The sequence below is a fragment of the Coenobita brevimanus genome, chromosome 60 (genome assembly GCF_032717465.1).
Source record: "Coenobita brevimanus isolate Jiangsu-jjx chromosome 60, ASM3271746v2, whole genome shotgun sequence".
NCBI lineage: Eukaryota > Metazoa > Arthropoda > Malacostraca > Decapoda > Coenobitidae > Coenobita > Coenobita brevimanus.
Genome location: NC_137013.1, coordinates 1,552,315 through 1,569,619, shown reverse-complemented (window position 1 = coordinate 1,569,619; position 17,305 = coordinate 1,552,315). Strand labels below are relative to the sequence as shown.

The following is a 17,305-nucleotide window of genomic DNA, read 5'->3' as shown; positions in this document are numbered from 1 at the left end:
AGAAGAGAGATAAGTCTGAGCCACATTAACTCAGGTTGGGTTAGGTAAGATTAGGGTAGGTTAGACTTGGTTAGGTTAGGTTACACTGGAATTAGCGAAGTCCGATTAAAAGTAGCGAAATTCTCAGCTCCCTCTCTTCCCTAGCATATACATAAGCTATTGATGCAAAGGTACCATAAAACCAGCCCAAACATACAACAAACTTTCCTCTAACCTTTTCATTCCGTTGATGTATATTTTTTTATAGTCTTGCTCCCACCAGGCCATTTTACGTGGCATCGAGAGAGACATCTGGTTGTGAAGGCTGGAGTTAACTGGCTTTGATCCCTTCGCTAACCTACAGAAAAGCGTTGCAAAAGTGAACTGAATATATAGCAGTGAAGGTTCAACAACATGGCATTCCTATATCTTGAGTATTATTACACCGCGTACGCGATAGAGCGGCCGGAGTAACGTTTTGGTTCTTACCTAATTGTTCTTACCTAATTGTATCTTTACAGGAATGAGTCAAGCTCGTACTGTCCCGTGTCTTAAACCATATTTATCGTACATATTCTTAAATTTGTGAATTGTTTTGGCACACACTATTTCATTCGGTAGTGCATTCCATTGATCAATTGCTCTGTTTGGGAAACAATTTCCTTACGTCTTTATCACCTCTCTTCTTATGCAGTTTTTTGCAGTGTCCTCTTGCTGATGCTTCTCCATATGTTAAGTAATCATTTATGTCTATTTTCTCCTTTCCTGATATGCACCAATATAGCATTATCATGTCACCTCTTTTCCTTCTCTCCTGTAGTGTTGGTAGATTCAGTTTATTTAGTCTTTCTTCGTAGCTTAGGTCCCTCAAGCTTGGTATCCATCTTGTAGCGGCCCTTTGAACTTTTTCAATCTTGTCTATATGCTTTTTGAGATGAGGACTCCAGACTACTGATCCATATTCCAGGGTTGGTCTAATGAATGATGTTATTATCCTTCTTAGCATGTCTTCATTTATGTATGTGAATGCTATTCTCATATTTGCAAGCAGTGTATACATGTTCCGTACCTTCTCGCTGATGTGGTCAGCCGGAGATAGTCTGTTATTGATAATCACACCTAGGTCTTTCTCTTTTTCTGATGTGTATAGGGTTTTATTTCCTAACTTATAATCCCAATCAGGTCTTTTTCCACTTTTACCAAACTTGATTACATGACACTTGTCCACATTGAATTCCATTTGCCATGTACTACTCCATTCATGAAGTTTATTTAATTCTTGTAGCTCCCTACAAGAGTCTGTGCTAGTAATTCTCCTTTGTATTTTTGCATCATCTGCAAACATATTCAGATAGCTCTCATTTCCAGTGTTACTGTTTATATCATTTATATACACTAAAAACATGATTGGTGCCAGCACTGAACCCTGTGGTATTCCACTAGTCACTTCTTTCCATGATGAGTAGTTTCCTCTTAGTACTGTCCTCATTTCTCTTTTTATGAGAAAGTCTTGCATCCAACAAAACAGTTTACCTCGAATTCCTCCTTGATGGTACAGTTTCCATAAAAGTCTTTGGTGTGGTACTGTGTCAAAAGCTTTCTTGAAATCTAAATAGATACTGTCCACCCATCCTTCCCTTTCCTGTATTGTGTTTGTTACTCCGTCATAGTGGCTCAACAGATTAGCAACACATGATTTTCCTTTTCTGAAACCAAACTGTCTTTCTGTTATCATACTATGTTCTTCTAGATGATTTACCCAAGCTTTTCTTATAAGTTTTTTCTAATACCTTGCTTACAACACTTGTCAGTGATACTGGTCGGTAGTTGAGAGGATTTTGTCTATTCCCTTTCTTGAATAAGGGGACAATATTTGCTTTTTTTTTTTCAAATATCAGGTAGTTTTCCTTGACTCAAGGATTTCTTGAAAATTAAAAATAATGGTTTACTTAACTCCTTTGCACATTCTCGTAATACCCAACATGAAATTTCATCAGGACCACTTGCTTTTCCTCTGTCTAATCTACTTAACCCCTCCTGTATTACTTTTTCTGCTATTTGTATATCTGGTATTATGTGTGGACATGCTTGTTCCACATAGTCCCTCTCAAAATTTTTTTCTTCTGTAAAAACTAATTGGGAATTCCTATTTAGTGATTCACAAATATCTTTCTCTTGTGTATAAGTGATTCCCTCGTCCGTAATGGATTGTATTATATCTTTTACTTTGGTTTTGCTTCTGATATAGCTGTAAAACAGCTTTGGTTGATCACTACTTTTATTTATTATATCCTCCTCAAACTGTTTTTGGGCTTCCCTCATTCTTGTATAGTCGTTTCTTGCCTGTTTGTAATTATTATACGCCCTTTCACTATTGTGTCTTCTGTATCTATTCCACAACAAATCTCTTCTTTCTTTTGATTTTTTACATTCTGTATTGAACCATTTCTGTATTTTCTTGTCTGCTTCTTTGTGCTGTGGGATGTACTTCTGGACTCCTATTTCATAAAATTCACAAAATTTTTTATATACAGCATTTAAATCTTGTCCTCTAAGCTAATTTTCCCAATCAACTTCTAAGAAATACTTCTTTAGGTCTTGATAATTTCCCTTTTTATAGTTTAGGCTCTTTTTGTAACTGTCATTGCTGTTTACTATGTCATATGCTATCCTGAAGTTATAATTCAGTACTGCATGATCGCTTTTGCCGAGTGGAGGGAGATATATTAAACTGTCAATATCATTTTCTTGCCTAGTAAATATTAGATCTAGCACTGAAGGTACATCAAGTCCTCTTTTTCTGGTGGTTTCCCTCACATGTTGCGTTAAGAAAAACTCTTGTACGAGATCCAGGAGCTTTTGGTCCCAACAGCTTTCTTGGCTATTTATATCTAGAGTATTCCAATTTATATTTGTATTGAAGTCCCCAGTTAGTATAATTCTTTCCGATTTCTCTTCCATTTTATGTAGCAATGATCTTATACTCTGAATTGTACTCTCTGCCAGGTCCTCATATTCGTCTCTTTCCCATGTGTTTGATCTGGGTGGCATGTACAAATTGGCTACAATTACTTTACCTTCAGATGTGTCGATCTCTACTGGAATCAGTTCTACTTGTGATGGTATATCTAGTTTTATTTCTTTGACTTTTAGATTTTTCTTGGTTAATATTATAATTCCTCCTCCTTTTTTTAAATTTCTGTCTCTTCTCCATATATTGTATTCCTCTAAGTTTAGTATGTCATTGGATATCCTTGGTGTTAATTTTGTCTCAGTTAGGCATATTATTTGTGGTTCATTTTCTCTGACATAATCATTCATCTCTAGTAATTAAGATACCATTCCATCCACATTTGAGTACATCAACTTTATCATCTTGTTTATATACTTGCCATGACATGGTTCTACTACCTTCCTCCTTTTTCTTCCATCCTGTTTGTGTACCACTTTCGTACCTGCAATCCTATTACTTTGTAAAAAAAATTTCTTCTTCTCCTCTTCTGATCTTCCCTCATTTTTTGTTTTTGCTTCCTCCCTTCTCTCTTTTAGTAATTCCAGTTCCTCTTGTGTTAGGCATATTTTTATCCATACATTTTTGAACTCCTCTTTTTCCATAAGATTCTTTGCATTTTTTAATATCTCTTCCACAGTGTTTACACTCTGGAAAGTCACCTTTAGCGGTCTTGTCTTGCTTTTCTCGTATTTCCCTAACCTTTTGTGTTCCTCTATGTCTTTACTACAGATTTCCTCTGATACTTCTTTCAGTAAGCTCATTACATTTGCCATCTCCTTTTTGTCTCTAGTGATCTTGTTTTTAACTTCTTCCTCTTCTATACCAGTGATTACTATTGATTTGTTTATCTCTACGTAATCTCTGACTAACTTTGGATTGTTTTGGATTATTCTTTTCACTTCCTTTTTAATGTTTTTTTCCTCCACCCTTGTTTCTAAGTCTTTCTTTACTTTCACCATTTCAGCATACGTGGTTTCTACATCATTTTTGTAGCTTTGCACAGCTTCATTCACCTGTGTTATCTTCTCCTCAATATCACTGCTCTGGTCCATAAGACTGCTTGCTTGCCTAATTGTTTCTGTGTTATTTTTGAACTCTTCCATAACACTCTCGTGACTGACTACTGTACTTGCCATTTCACCCACTTTCTTCCTAAGCGTACTCAATTCCACTGTTAGTTCACTGATGGTTGTGTCTTTCTTATTGGCCTCCCTTCCTAGTTTTTCTATCTCTTCCTTTTGCAAGTGCATTTGCTTCTTTATTTCATCAATTTCATTTTTGAAAGCCATTTCTAGTTTGTGTACACGTTCAACCAGTCTATTGTGAGTCTCCACTTCAACCAGTTCTTGGTGTGTGTGTGTTCTTACCTTACCTTACCTAATTGTATCTTTACAGGAATGAGTCAAGCTCGTATTGTCCCGTGTCTTAGACCATATTTATCGTACATATCCTTAAATTTGTGAATTGTTTTGGCACACACTATTTCATTCGGTAGTGCGTTCCATTGATCAATTGCTCTGTTTGGGAAACTGAATTTCCTTACGTCATTATCACCTCTCTTCTTATGCAGTTTTTTGCAGTGTCCTCTTGCTGATGCTTCTCCATATGTTAAGTAATCATTTATGTCTATTTTCTCCTTTCCTGATATGCACTTATATAGCATTATCATGTCACCTCTTTTCCTTCTGTCCTGTAGTGTTGGTAGATTCAGTTTATTTAGTCTTTCTTCGTAGCTTAGGTCCCTCAAGCTTGGTATCCATCTTGTAGCGGCCCTTTGAACTTTTTCAATCTTGTCTATATGCTTTTTGAGATGAGGACTCCAGACTATTGATGCATATTCCAGGGTTGGTCTAATGAATGATGTTATTATCCTTCTTAGCATGTCTTCATTTATGTATGTGAATGCTATTCTCATATTTGCAAGCAGTGTATACATGTTCCGTACCTTCTCGCTGATGTGGTCAGCCGGAGATAGTCTGTTATTGATAATCACACCTAGGTCTTTCTCTCTTTCTGATGTGTATAGGGTTTTATTTCCTAACTTATAATCCCAATCAGGTCTTTTTCCACTTTTACCAAACTTGATTACATGACACTTGTCCACATTGAATTCCATTTGCCATGTACTACTCCATTCATGAAGTTTATTTAATTCTTCTTGTAGCTCCCTACAAGAGTCTTTGCTAATAATTCTCCTGTGTATTTTTGCATCATCTGCAAACATATTCAGATAGCTCTCATTTCCAGTGTTACTGTTTATATCATTTATGTACACTAGAAACATGATTGGTGCCAGCACCGAACCCTGTGGTACTCCACTAATCACTTCTTTCCATGATGAGTAGTTTCCTGTTAGTACTGTCCTCATTTCTCTTTTTATGAGAAAGTCTTGCATCCAACAAAACAGTTTGCCTCGAATGTCTCCTTGATGGTACAGCTTCCATAAAAGTCTTTGGTGTGGTACTGTGTCAAAAGCTTTCTTGAAATCTAAATAAATACTGTCCACCCATCCTTCCCTTTCCTGTACTGTGTTTATTACTCTGTCATAGTAGCTCAACAGATTAGTAATACATGATTTTCCTTTTCTGAAACCAAACTGTCTTTCTGTTATCATACTGTGTTCTTCTAGATGATTTACCCAAGCTTTTCTTATAAGTTTTTCTAATACCTTGCTTACAACACTGGTCAGTGATACTGGTCGGTAGTTGAGAGGATTTTGTCTATTTCTATCTATCTATCTATTGCCAGACGCCTCAATCCCGTTTGGGGTGGCCACAAACAAATCGCCTCCAAGTCGCCCTGTCCCCCGCCATTTCACTGCCCTGCTGCCAACTCACACCCCCTTCTCTCATATACCTCTCCACCCCATCCCTCCATCTCATCCTCGGCCTCCCCCTCCCTCTTCCCCCCTCCACCTCACTCACATACACTCTCTTCGTCAGTCTTTCACCCTCCATCCTCTCCACATGGCCAAACCACCTCAGTGTGTTGTCTATTTCCTTTCTTGAATAAGGGGACTATATTTGCTTTTTTCCAAATATCAGGTAGTTTCACTTGACTCAAGGATTTCTTGAAAATTAAAAATAATGGTTTACTTAACTCCTTTGCACATTCTCGTAACACCCAACATGAAATTTCATCAGGACCACTTGCTTTTCCTCTGTCTAATCTACTTAACTCCTCCTGTATTACTTTTTCTGCTATTTGTATATCTGGTATTATGTGTGGACATGCGTGTTCCACATATTCCCTCTCAAAATTTTTTTCTTCTGTAAAAACTAATTGGAAATTCTTATTTAGTGCTTCACAAATATCTTTCTCTTGTGTATAAGTGATTCCCTCGTCCGTGATGGATTGTATTATATCTTTTACTTTGGTTTTGCTTCTGATATAGCTGTAAAACAGCTTTGGTTGATCACTACTTTTATTTACTATATCCTCCTCAAACTGTTTTTGGGCTTCCCTCCTTATTCTTGTATAGTCGTTTCTTGCCTGTTTGTAATTATTATACGCCCTTTCACTATTGTGTCTTCTGTATCTATTCCACAACAAATCTCTTCTTTCTTTTGATTTTTTTACATTCTGTATTGAACCATTTCTGTATTTTCTTATCTGCTTCTTTGTGCTGTGGGATGTACTTCTCGACTCCTATTTCATAAAATTCACAAAAATTTTTATATACAGCATTTAAATCTTGTCCTCTAAGCTCATTTTCCCAATCAACTTCTAAGAAATACTTCTTTAGGTCTTGATAATTTCCCTTTTTATAGTTTAGTCTCTTTTTGTAACTGTCATTGCTGTTTACTATGTCATATGCTATCCTGAAGTTATAATTTAGTACTGCATGATCGCTTTTGCCGAGTGGAGGGTGATATATTAAACTGTCAATGTCATTTTCTTGCCTAGTAAATATTAGATCTAGCACTGAAGGTACATCAAGTCCTCTTTTTCTAGTGGTTTCCCTCACATGTTGCGTTAAGAAAAAACTCTTGTACGAGATCCAGGAGCTTTTGGTCCCAACAGCTTTCTTGGCTATTTATATCCAATTTTTATTTGTATTGAAATCCCCAGTTAGTATAATTCTTTCCGATTTCTCTTCCATTTTATGTAGCAAGGATCTTATACTCTGAATTGTACTCTCTGCCAGGTCCTCATATTCGTTTCTTTCCCATGTGTTTGATCTGGGTGGCATATACAAATTGGCTACAATTACTTTACCTTCAGATGTGTCGATCTCTACTGCAATCAGTTCTATTTGTGATGGTATATCTAGGTTTATTTTTTTGACTTTTAGATTTTTCTTAGTTAATATTATAATTCCTCCTCCTTTTTTTAAATTTCTGTCTCTTCTCCATATATTGTATTCCTCTAAGTTAAGTATGTCATTGGATATCCTTGGTGTTAATTTTGTCTCAGTTAGGCATATTATTTGTGGTTCATTTTCTCTGACATAATCATTCATCTCTAGTAATTTAGATACCATTCCATCCACATTTGAGTACATCAACTTTATCATCTTGTTTATATACTTGTCATGACATGGTTCTACTAACTTCCTCCTTTTTCTTCCATCCTGTTTGTGTACCACTTTCGTACCTGCAATCCTATTACTTTGTAAAAAAAATTTCTTCTTCTCCTCTTCTGATCTTCCCTCATTTTTTGTTTTTGCTTCCTCCCTTTTCTCTTTCAGTAATTCCAGTTCCTCTTGTGTTAGACATCTTTTTATCCATACATTTTTGAACTCTTCTTTTTCCATAAGATTCTTTGCATTTTTTAGTATCTCTTCCACAGTGTTTACACTCTGGAAAGTCACCTTTAGAGGTCTTGTCTTGCTTTTCTCGTATTTCCCTAACCTTTTGTGTTCCTCTATGTCTTTACTACAGATTTCCTCTGATACTTCTTTCAGTAAGCTCATTACATTTGCCATCTCCTTTTTGTCTCTAGTGATTTTGTTTTTAATTTCTTCCTCTTCTATTCCAGGGATTACTATTGATTTGTTTATCTCTACGGAATCTCTGACTAACTTTGGATTGTTTTGGATTATTCTTTTCACTTCCTTTTTAATGTTTTTTTTCCTCCACCCATGTTTCTAAGTCTTTCTTTACTTTCACCATTTCAGCATACGTGATTTCTACATCATTTTTGTAGCTTTGCACAGCTTCATTCACCTGTGTTATCTTCTCCTCAATATCACTGCTCTAGCTGGTCCATAAGACTGCTTGCTTGTCTAATTGTCTCTGTGTCATTTTTTAACTCTTCCATAACACTCTCGTGATTAACTACTGTACTTCCCATTTCACTCAGTTTCTTCCTAAGGGTATTCAATTCCACTGTTAGTTCACTGATGGTTGTGTCTTTCCTATTGGCCTCCCTTCCCAGTTTTTCTATCTCTTCCTTTTGCAAGTGCATTTGCTTCTTTATTTCATCAATTTCATTTTTGAAAGCCATTTCTAGTTTGTGTACACGTTCAACCAGTCTATTGTGAGTCTCCACTTCAACCAGTTCTTGGTAGAAATCATCATTTTGCTTTTTACTTTTATCCCTTTTCTTTTCCAAATTTGTTATACTGAAGTATGGATCCATTTTGTAATACTAAATGAACAGAGTGTGTACTTACAGAGTATGTACACTTTCCCCGTCTTGCTGTAGTATAAACAAACCCAGCTGACTCAACGCATCGTGGTTCTTTGTTGTTTGAAGCAGTCTTATTTAAACTTATTATTTCTTTTCCTTTTAATAATGAAAAATCATTTAGTCTAACCTGGTACAGAGCTTGACTCAAAGATACTTATTTAGGTAATGCCTCTGGCCGTGTTGAGCTGGTATGGAGCGCCGGTACAGACGTTTACTCCGACGATGCTGTGTGTGTGTGTGTGTGTGAGAGAGAGAGAGAGAGAGAGAGAGAGAGAGAGAGAGAGAGATAACTAACAATACTGATCCGATATTAACAAAACTTGGTGGAAGGGATGAGTGTCAGCCAAGGGGCTCACCTATACTTTTTTTTTTTTAAGAATAAGAGGTCAAAGGTCAAAATCACATAGCAAGGTCAGTTGAAATAGTTTTGATCCGGTTTAAACCAAACTTGGCGGAACGATTGAGGGAAAGGCAAGAACAAAGGGAGTCGATTTTGAAAAGACTGAATCAGAGGCCGAGGTCACAGTGCAAGGTCAAAGTTGGGCCTGCGTGGTTGTGGGAACAAATTAACTAAAACAATTTTGATCTGATTCAGACGAAATTTGGTGGAAAGGTTGAGGATCAGCAAAGGAGCAGACCTATTGATTTTGCAAAATAGTAGATCCAGGTCACGTGGGAAAATAAACTTGAAACAGTTTATGTCAATCTTATTCTAGATCTGGCGAAAGGGTTTAAGGTAAGGCATAGATGAAAGAACTCAGTGTTAGGAACAGTCAAAGGTCAAGGTCACATGGGAAGGTCAAATGCTGGCCCTGTAAACTGTACAGTATTAGTTCAGTTTGGACCAAACTTGGTGGATGGCCATAGGGTCAGCTAATGATGGACCGATGTGATTTTGTATACAAGATGTCAAAGACAAACAAGTTTTATCCGATTTTTGGACCCAACTTGAATGAAAAGTAGAGAATCAGGCAAAAATGAAGCAACTGAGTTTCTGAACAATTTAATGAAGGTCAGTGTTACAGCGTCAAGTCCAATGTTCGGCACATAGACCAACTGCTAGTACTGCACACACCTAATCGATCTACGATAATTAAGGGAAAGAAAGTTTCAGTACTAGTTTGACAAATACTGCATATTAAACTATGGGACATGTGTGCATCACCAATATGTAGCCACAGTTCACACACACACACACACACACACACACACAGCATTGCATTTAATTGCTAAGGGGTCCTTGTATGCGGCAGGTGTGGAGTGAAATGCAGTATGGCAGTGAACCTTGGGCAGTAAAGGAAGAGGATATTCGTAAGCTCAAACGTACAGAGATGATAATGTCTATGTAGTGCGTCCTTGAATAACAGGCCTGAAGGAGCTAGGATTTCGAATTAAGATTTGAGAGGAAGGATGGGACTTGCATGTATTGGTGATGAGACGGGCTGGACTGAGAAGGTTTGGCATATTGAGAGGATGGAGGATGACAACTGGATGTGGAGGGTGAGAGGTGTCAACTACGTCCCGAACTATTTCGCACCTCCGACACCCCCCAATCCTGAGGTATTTTCGATTTTTTTTTGGGGGGGGGCTAAAACCTCTGCTTTTGGTGAGAAACATCGAAATTTCATAGAGAAATCGCTCACCTTAGGTTTAGAATACTCAATCCAGGTATCAGTACCTTCTTACCTGACTGGGTTTTCTAACAGGCTGGCACAAAAGAAAACGAGTTCTATGGGAGGGTAACTATTTCACACCACTCATAAACGGTATTTATTTATTTACTTGGTACGAATTTATGTGTAGTACGAGAGTATATTGGTTTTCAAACAGTAATATAGGCATTATAAGCATTGTTTCACTCACTCACTAACTCATCACCATACCTGACCTTCTTTTGCCCCATTACCTGATCATTATTTCTGACTGTTTCTTCCTCTAATGCTATGTAAACTTTGTCCTCGACATTGTCATCGATTGGGGAATCACTCTGGCCCTGAATATCTTTATTGGCCAGGTCACTGGTAACAGGTGAATTGCCGAGACAAGGGCGTGTGCGAGGGGGAGGAAGGTTATGCGGTGCAAGGCATTGTCCCTGCTTGGCATCTTGTAGAGGTATAGAGGAAGGTGTCCCGTGTATATGGACGAAAAATCACATGCGAAAATTGAAAATTGTGCAAATTAGGGACCTTGCAATTGCAAGAAGTACCAGTACGTCGTCGGGACTGGCAAATGCAAAATGTTGCAACGTACCCATACGTCGATGGGACGGGGCGGGTTAAGGGCAGAGGCAGACTGAAATAGACCTGGGAAGAGGATATTGTGTGACTCCAGCGGTAAGGGACTGAACAGAGAGGGTGCTAGAGTCTGAACAGCAAGGAGAGCCGCCATTAGGTAAGCAAGGCCGGCCATGCAAGTCAGAGCCCTTGTAATAAAAATGAACGATGCAATGAAACTTTATAGCACATCTTTTTTCAGTGATTTAATTTGCATATTATATCTTTACATTCAATGTATGCATTATTCTGATCTTTTAAATTTATGTATTTTGCATCTAATAAATAAACATATCTATATCTATCTATCTATCTACCTGTAGACATTATACAGGCACTAGTACAGTATATATTTCATAACACAATGTACAGGAAGTAGTGTCTGCTGGAGACATACACAGCTTCTTACTAGGAATGTCAATCCACATGATGTATATCCACAATCTTGTTGTCCCAGACCATCAAGATTTCTTAACCTATAATGTATCTCAAACAATCTCTTTGTGGTCCAGACGACCAAGAATTTCATGACGTATTCAAACATGTGGAGTAATCAGCCCTAGTCAGTTAGTCCACGTGAATGGAAATCTACCAGACACTACATCACACACACGCATCCTCTCCAAACTGTACATAATGTTGGAGAGATTCCCTTCAGGTCAGAAGGGGTTGGAGAGAAGGCCAGATAACACGAGGGTCAGCTAGGAGGCTTTGCCATCACGCTACGTTACGCTGTAAATCATTATTCGATATAACTGTACAATAAACTCCGCAGCCTAAAAGTGCTCTAACACCTTGCTGATACAGAGAGAGAGAGAGAGAGAGAAAGAGAGAGCTACCTATTCACTCTAGCTGACGACACACCATTTTCATAAGCAGTGACAAGTTCGAGCCATACTATGTCTCACAACTTAATTCTGGCAGTGTTTCGACGATCTCCCTACAAATACCTGCGACCACGCTATCGAGATACCTATCTATTAAAGTACAAATGTAGCCTATAGATCTATATCTATATATTCACGGTGTAACAGGGAGATTAGTCACGGGGAAAGGGGTATTACGAAACTTCTACGCCAACGAAAATAAGATCCAAACTGACGCCATGATTTTCAAATACAGGGTAGTTCATATACTGTGCATCTCAGTTCTCGTGTGTTGCAAGGACGGCCCAGTCACTATTACCAGTGCATATTCTCCATCGTTTACTACTTCCCATAACCTTTTCCATGATTTTTGCTGTCTGCGTCTGTACGTCCACTGAATGCATAGTTTGACTAGAAATTTCACGAAGCAACACAAACATAACACCAGCGGACCGAAATGTTCCTCAAGCACACGAGAAATGGGATATCTCATGGTTATATGGCCCAGCTTGTAATATAAGGACATTATAAGGATACACAGCATATACAAGGACGCACAATAGCTGGTTAGATTGTGTTGGTGGTTGATTAGGTGGTTAGGTTGTAGCTTCTTCATGTTGCTTCATACCCGAGCTGCTCAAACGCCCGAGATGGGGAGGCTGTCGCTGGGGAAGAAAAAAAGCATACAAATTATTTACGTTACTCTTTCTGGTTACCCTTTCAATCCGATAACGTGCTTTTTTTCAATAATGGTATTAAAAAAAAAGTTAATTCAGGTTAGGAGCTGTCACTCGTGTTTAAGGAATTAATGAAAGCAAAGTCTAACAGTTTGAAAAATTTCTCCTAAGCAGCTACGTAGAATCTTCTCTGGATGGCAAAAGTAAGATACGTCATCGGACTGAAGAGGTAAGGTTGTATTTTCAATGGTTCAGAAAAATTTGAATTTGAGTTACAGCTCCTGCATAACACCAGTAACCTTCTTGTCCATTAAATTTAACAGAAACGATTCAGAGGTACAGACCCAGTGGCTGACAAGAAATAGCTTAATAAATTGTGGAGTTTTAATCCTCTCATGGTCGAACAGCTGTTGCGGGCGCCTGAGAGTGTGAATACTGTTACCGCGTACCCTCCCTTGGTCTGGGTAACTCAAAAATTCTATTGCAGCAAACCCCAGACGATTTGGTTCAATTGATCGTGAACTGCAGATGGCTGAGAGTATTAACCGATTTTAACGATAATCAAGTCGCCATACATTTGAATTATTAACAGAAATGAGGTGGTTTGGCTATGTGGAGAGGATGGAGAGTGAGAGACTGACGAGGAGAGTGTGAGTGAGGTGGAGGGGGAGGAGAGGGAGGGGGAGGCCAAGGATTGAGATGGAGGGATGGAGTGGAGAGGTATATGAGAGAGGGGTGTGTGAGCTGGGAGCAGGGCAGTGAAACGGCGGGGGACAGGGCGACATGGAGGCGATTTGTTTGTGGCCACCCCTTACGGGATTAAGGCATCTGGCAATAGACAGATAGATTTGCTTCAAACTTGGCACAATTGTTCGAGTCAATAACCACAGATGTCTTTTTTTCATATGTTTCTCTTTATTTAGATATTATAAGGGAATTTATGGGAAAAAATGCCAAATCATAGAACACGCTGGCAATTTGTAAAGAAGTTTGTCATTATACTGTAACTGTGTGAGATTATCTTGCAGTCCCTTGGGAATGTTGGCAATCTTGTACCAGTATATACATTCTGAACTTCCACTGCCTCACTCTCAGCTCAGTAAAATCGTCTGGAGTTTGCTGGAACAATGTACAAAGAGGGTAATATTATGAATGTTGACGACTGCGTTCCCAAATCACAATATTGGAATTCATGCCAAAAGCAGAAATTAAGTATAGTTTCTAATACTCTCAGTCTCTCATGAGCCTATTAAGACTCATTTTCATCTGAATAAATTTACCTAACGTTAATTGGAATACCTGTACAGTGCTTGAGTTGTCCTGATCATGAGATAGTCAAGAAGAGCGTTACATAATTGTATGCAAACTTGAATCCTTTCACACAAACAACCAATCAAAGTTTTAATGTCAAAAGAAATATAAAAATAATGATAAGGTAGAAACATTAATAATAAAACGATGGGAAATGAAATCCCTTATGTCCAGGACAATTGATATTATGCAGCAAGAATCCCTCGGCTTGGATTTACGAACTTAGTCAACTCCCTCTCGCAACTCAAATTTTGATATGCAAGAAGAGCTAGAGACATATGGGAAGTTTGTACTGTATATCCTTCTTGTCATTTCTTCGAGCAAGGTGGTTGATCGTAACCTTGCAATAGCTAGCTGAGTTGTTTTTTTCCCTGAAGGAATTAAGCTGCTCCCACAACATGATTACTGAGCTGTGGTTGCGTGAATTCGATGAGTCTTGATTTTGGGGTGGGATACTAGTCAAACTGATCCTAAAGTCTGACCATACTTGACCGTCAACTGCACTGGCAATGGTTAGAGATCTGCGTACGGTTAGTAAAAACAGATTATTGTGAATCCAAGCCCTGTAAACCAACTTGAGAGCGACGGCCCAGTAGCAGAGGTTGAAGATGAGGAAGATGACTGGGACGACGACTCTGCTTCTGGCCAGCAACCCCATGTTGACTTCGGGCTCCTTCTTCGCCCCCAGCTGCAGCCCCATGTCCCACGACTTCCTCGGCATTGGGGGCACCTCGGCTCCCTCACTGATGCCTGTCTCCCGATGGCGGACTGTGGAAGGAACGAGTGTAAAACAAACATTTCTCATAACACCCTTTTGTTGCCGTGGCCTCCCTCTCCGCCACACATCTCCTGCCCTGTACCCCATGATGTCCTCGCCACCAAGGGCACCTCTGCTTCCCACCAGTGTGTTTCTCTCCGTTGGCAGGAGATGAGAAGAATAAGTAATATATAGGCAGTCCCTTTGCTGTTCCGGCCTCCCTCTTCACTCACAGCCACTGTCCGTCGCCCCACGTCTCTCTTGCCACAAGGGGCACCTCTGCTCTTGCACGTCGTGTCTTTAGAGGTCATTTCGCCTGCCAGAGGTCATCTTGTCAGGTCGCACCCACGAGCGCGCTGAGTTAGACTGTGGTACCATTGTTGTAAAGTGTCAATGGGTTGTATCAGTCTGCTTGTGTGGTAAAAGTGTTTACGTGTTTTCTGTCAGCATTATGGCAGTGTTTGCTGTTTAGTGTTTGCAGATATAGTGTTTACCTCTGTGTGACATTAACAGCGGTGTGATTGTTGTGTTTGTGTTTTCTGATGTTGTGAAGAATGTGCGATGGTCACTTCTCCCGTGATGGATATCCCTCCTGCAGTGTCCGAGAAGCAACATGTTAAGGTGAAAGATGAATTTTTCAAACTAGAGAGGGGAAAATCATACACTCAGTGGCACAAAACTGCTAAGGTGAGTGAGTTCTTGAAAGAGCTGTTAAAGGAGAGGGAGGAGGGCTGAAAGTTGGATATTTTTTCACAAGGGTGCAAGCAAGTTCACCCTTAGGAAGCAAGATGAGGTTAAGAAGAAATGCATGCGACAAGTTCCCTGACGAGTGTGATGGGGATGCGGAGAGGAAAATGGAAGTGGAGGAGGAAGGTGTGATGACTGATGGTATTTCCCATGGGACAAGTGGAACAAAAGCAAACGAAATTTAGGTAAGAAACATACTGTTGTTGGCAACTCACTGGTAAAGCACCAAAACAGAGCAGTTTACAGTCCTCTTAGCAAGCATGTGTGTCTTCAAGGGCCGCGGTGGGGAATGTGTTTGGGGGGAAACAACTGTGGAGGCTAGTTCCAAAGAGATGCAGTTCGAGGCCTACAAAAAATAAATAAATAAATAAATATGTGTCCGGGGGTATTGGCCCAAGAAACAGTTGTGCTAAGTTTGAATCGAAGCTGAAAATGCGGTTGGAAGAAAGAAGAAACAAAGTAAATATAGTAGCATTACACACTTTGGTGTGGATATAATAATAATTTTCAAGTCTGTTATACAAATAGTAAGAATTTGCACATTTAAAATAGACGAGCTGAATGCTGTACGTAGTACACAGAAAACAGACATTGCCGTTATTAGTATTATTTACAGATCTCTAGAATTAAATAAGGCAGACAGTAAATCTTTTTTATTAATAACAGAACAGAGGAAGGAAAAACAAATGAATAAAGAAAAAAATAATCCATACACTAGATTACTAGGTTGAAGTTTGAGGGGAACTGCTCCGGGGAGGCGAGTTCCAGAGGGATGTAGTTCAGGGAATAAAAGAATACCACTGGGAAGACATTAAGAAAGGGAAATAGTTCAACACAGTTATTATTATAGGATATTTTAATTTTCCGAGCGTAGAGCGGGAAAATCAAACAGGAAACATCGAGTCCAAGGAATTTTGAAAACAGTCCAATAAAGTGTCCTCATTCGGTATATTAAGGAACCCACAAAAGGTAATAATACACTCAGTTTGGTTTTATCTGAGAGAATATCGTTAGCAGTATAGAAGTTGGCAGGCAGCATGGCCATAGTGATTATAATGAAATTTGTTTTTATTTTCGCTGGACAGACATCCCTAGAGTTAACAGGACAACTATGCCCAAGTTTTCGATTAGGTGATTTCCAAAGATGACAAACTGTATTTTTGAAACGCGATCCATGTAGAGGACGGATATGCCTGGAAGTGTGAAGTCACGGGTGAAGGGAAGGTTATTTATTTATTTATTTTTTTTTTCAAGAATACTCCCCCAGTATCCCTGTTTGTCGTAAAAGGCGACTAAAAGGGTTGGCGGAGGGTTAGTGCCCCTCCCCGGAAAACAACTAACTAAAAAAACAAACAAGAAGCCTCGGACAAGGACTGACCAAACGATGACGACCCAGGACCGGACAAAGGACTTGGTAATGGGTACATGGAATGTAAGAGGAGCGAATGATGAGGTGAAAGAGAGAGAGATTGTCCAGGTGCTTGAGGGTGCGAAAGTGGATGTATGTGGAATAACTGAAACAAAATGGAGAGGAGAAAGTGTGAGAGATTGGGAGTATGGATGGGGTATATGTGCAGGAGTAGGTGAGAATGAGAGGGCAAAGGAAGGAGTATGTATAGTTGTGAGTAAAAGATGGAAGAAGAGCATAAGACAGTATGGATCAGTTGGGTCAAGGATTGTGTGGGTAAAGTTGAAAGTTGGACTACAAATGTGGGCGATTGTGTGTGTGTATGCGCCAACGCAAGATCGTGTTAGAAGAGTGAGAGAAGAGTTCTGGACAAATGTAGAAGTGTGCATGGAAAAGTTTGGAAGGAATGAGAGAGTGTTTTTGATTGGTGATATGAATGGTAAAGTTGGGAATATGAAGGTGGGTGGAATAGTTGGTGAGTGGGGTGTGGCTGCTGAGATAGATGAGAATGGGAGTGTGTTAGTGGACATTTGTGCTGGGAGGGGGTTGGTGATAGCCAATACCCTCTTCAGGCATAAAATGATCCACAGGGATACATGGCCAGTGATGAGAGGGGTGGGTGGTGAAGTGAATGAAAGGA

General features: G+C 39.3%; 1 protein-coding gene across 1 annotated transcript in view; it reads right to left on the bottom strand.

Annotated features, from left to right (window-relative positions):
* Positions 1-17,305, bottom strand: part of LOC145403088 (uncharacterized) — an 89,690-nt gene that overhangs the window by 13,772 nt on the left and 58,613 nt on the right. The window contains exon 15 of the mRNA XM_080274920.1: positions 14,241-14,521. Within this exon, the coding sequence (XP_080131046.1) occupies positions 14,241-14,521 (281 nt within the window). The remainder of the gene's footprint in view (positions 1-14,240; positions 14,522-17,305) is intronic.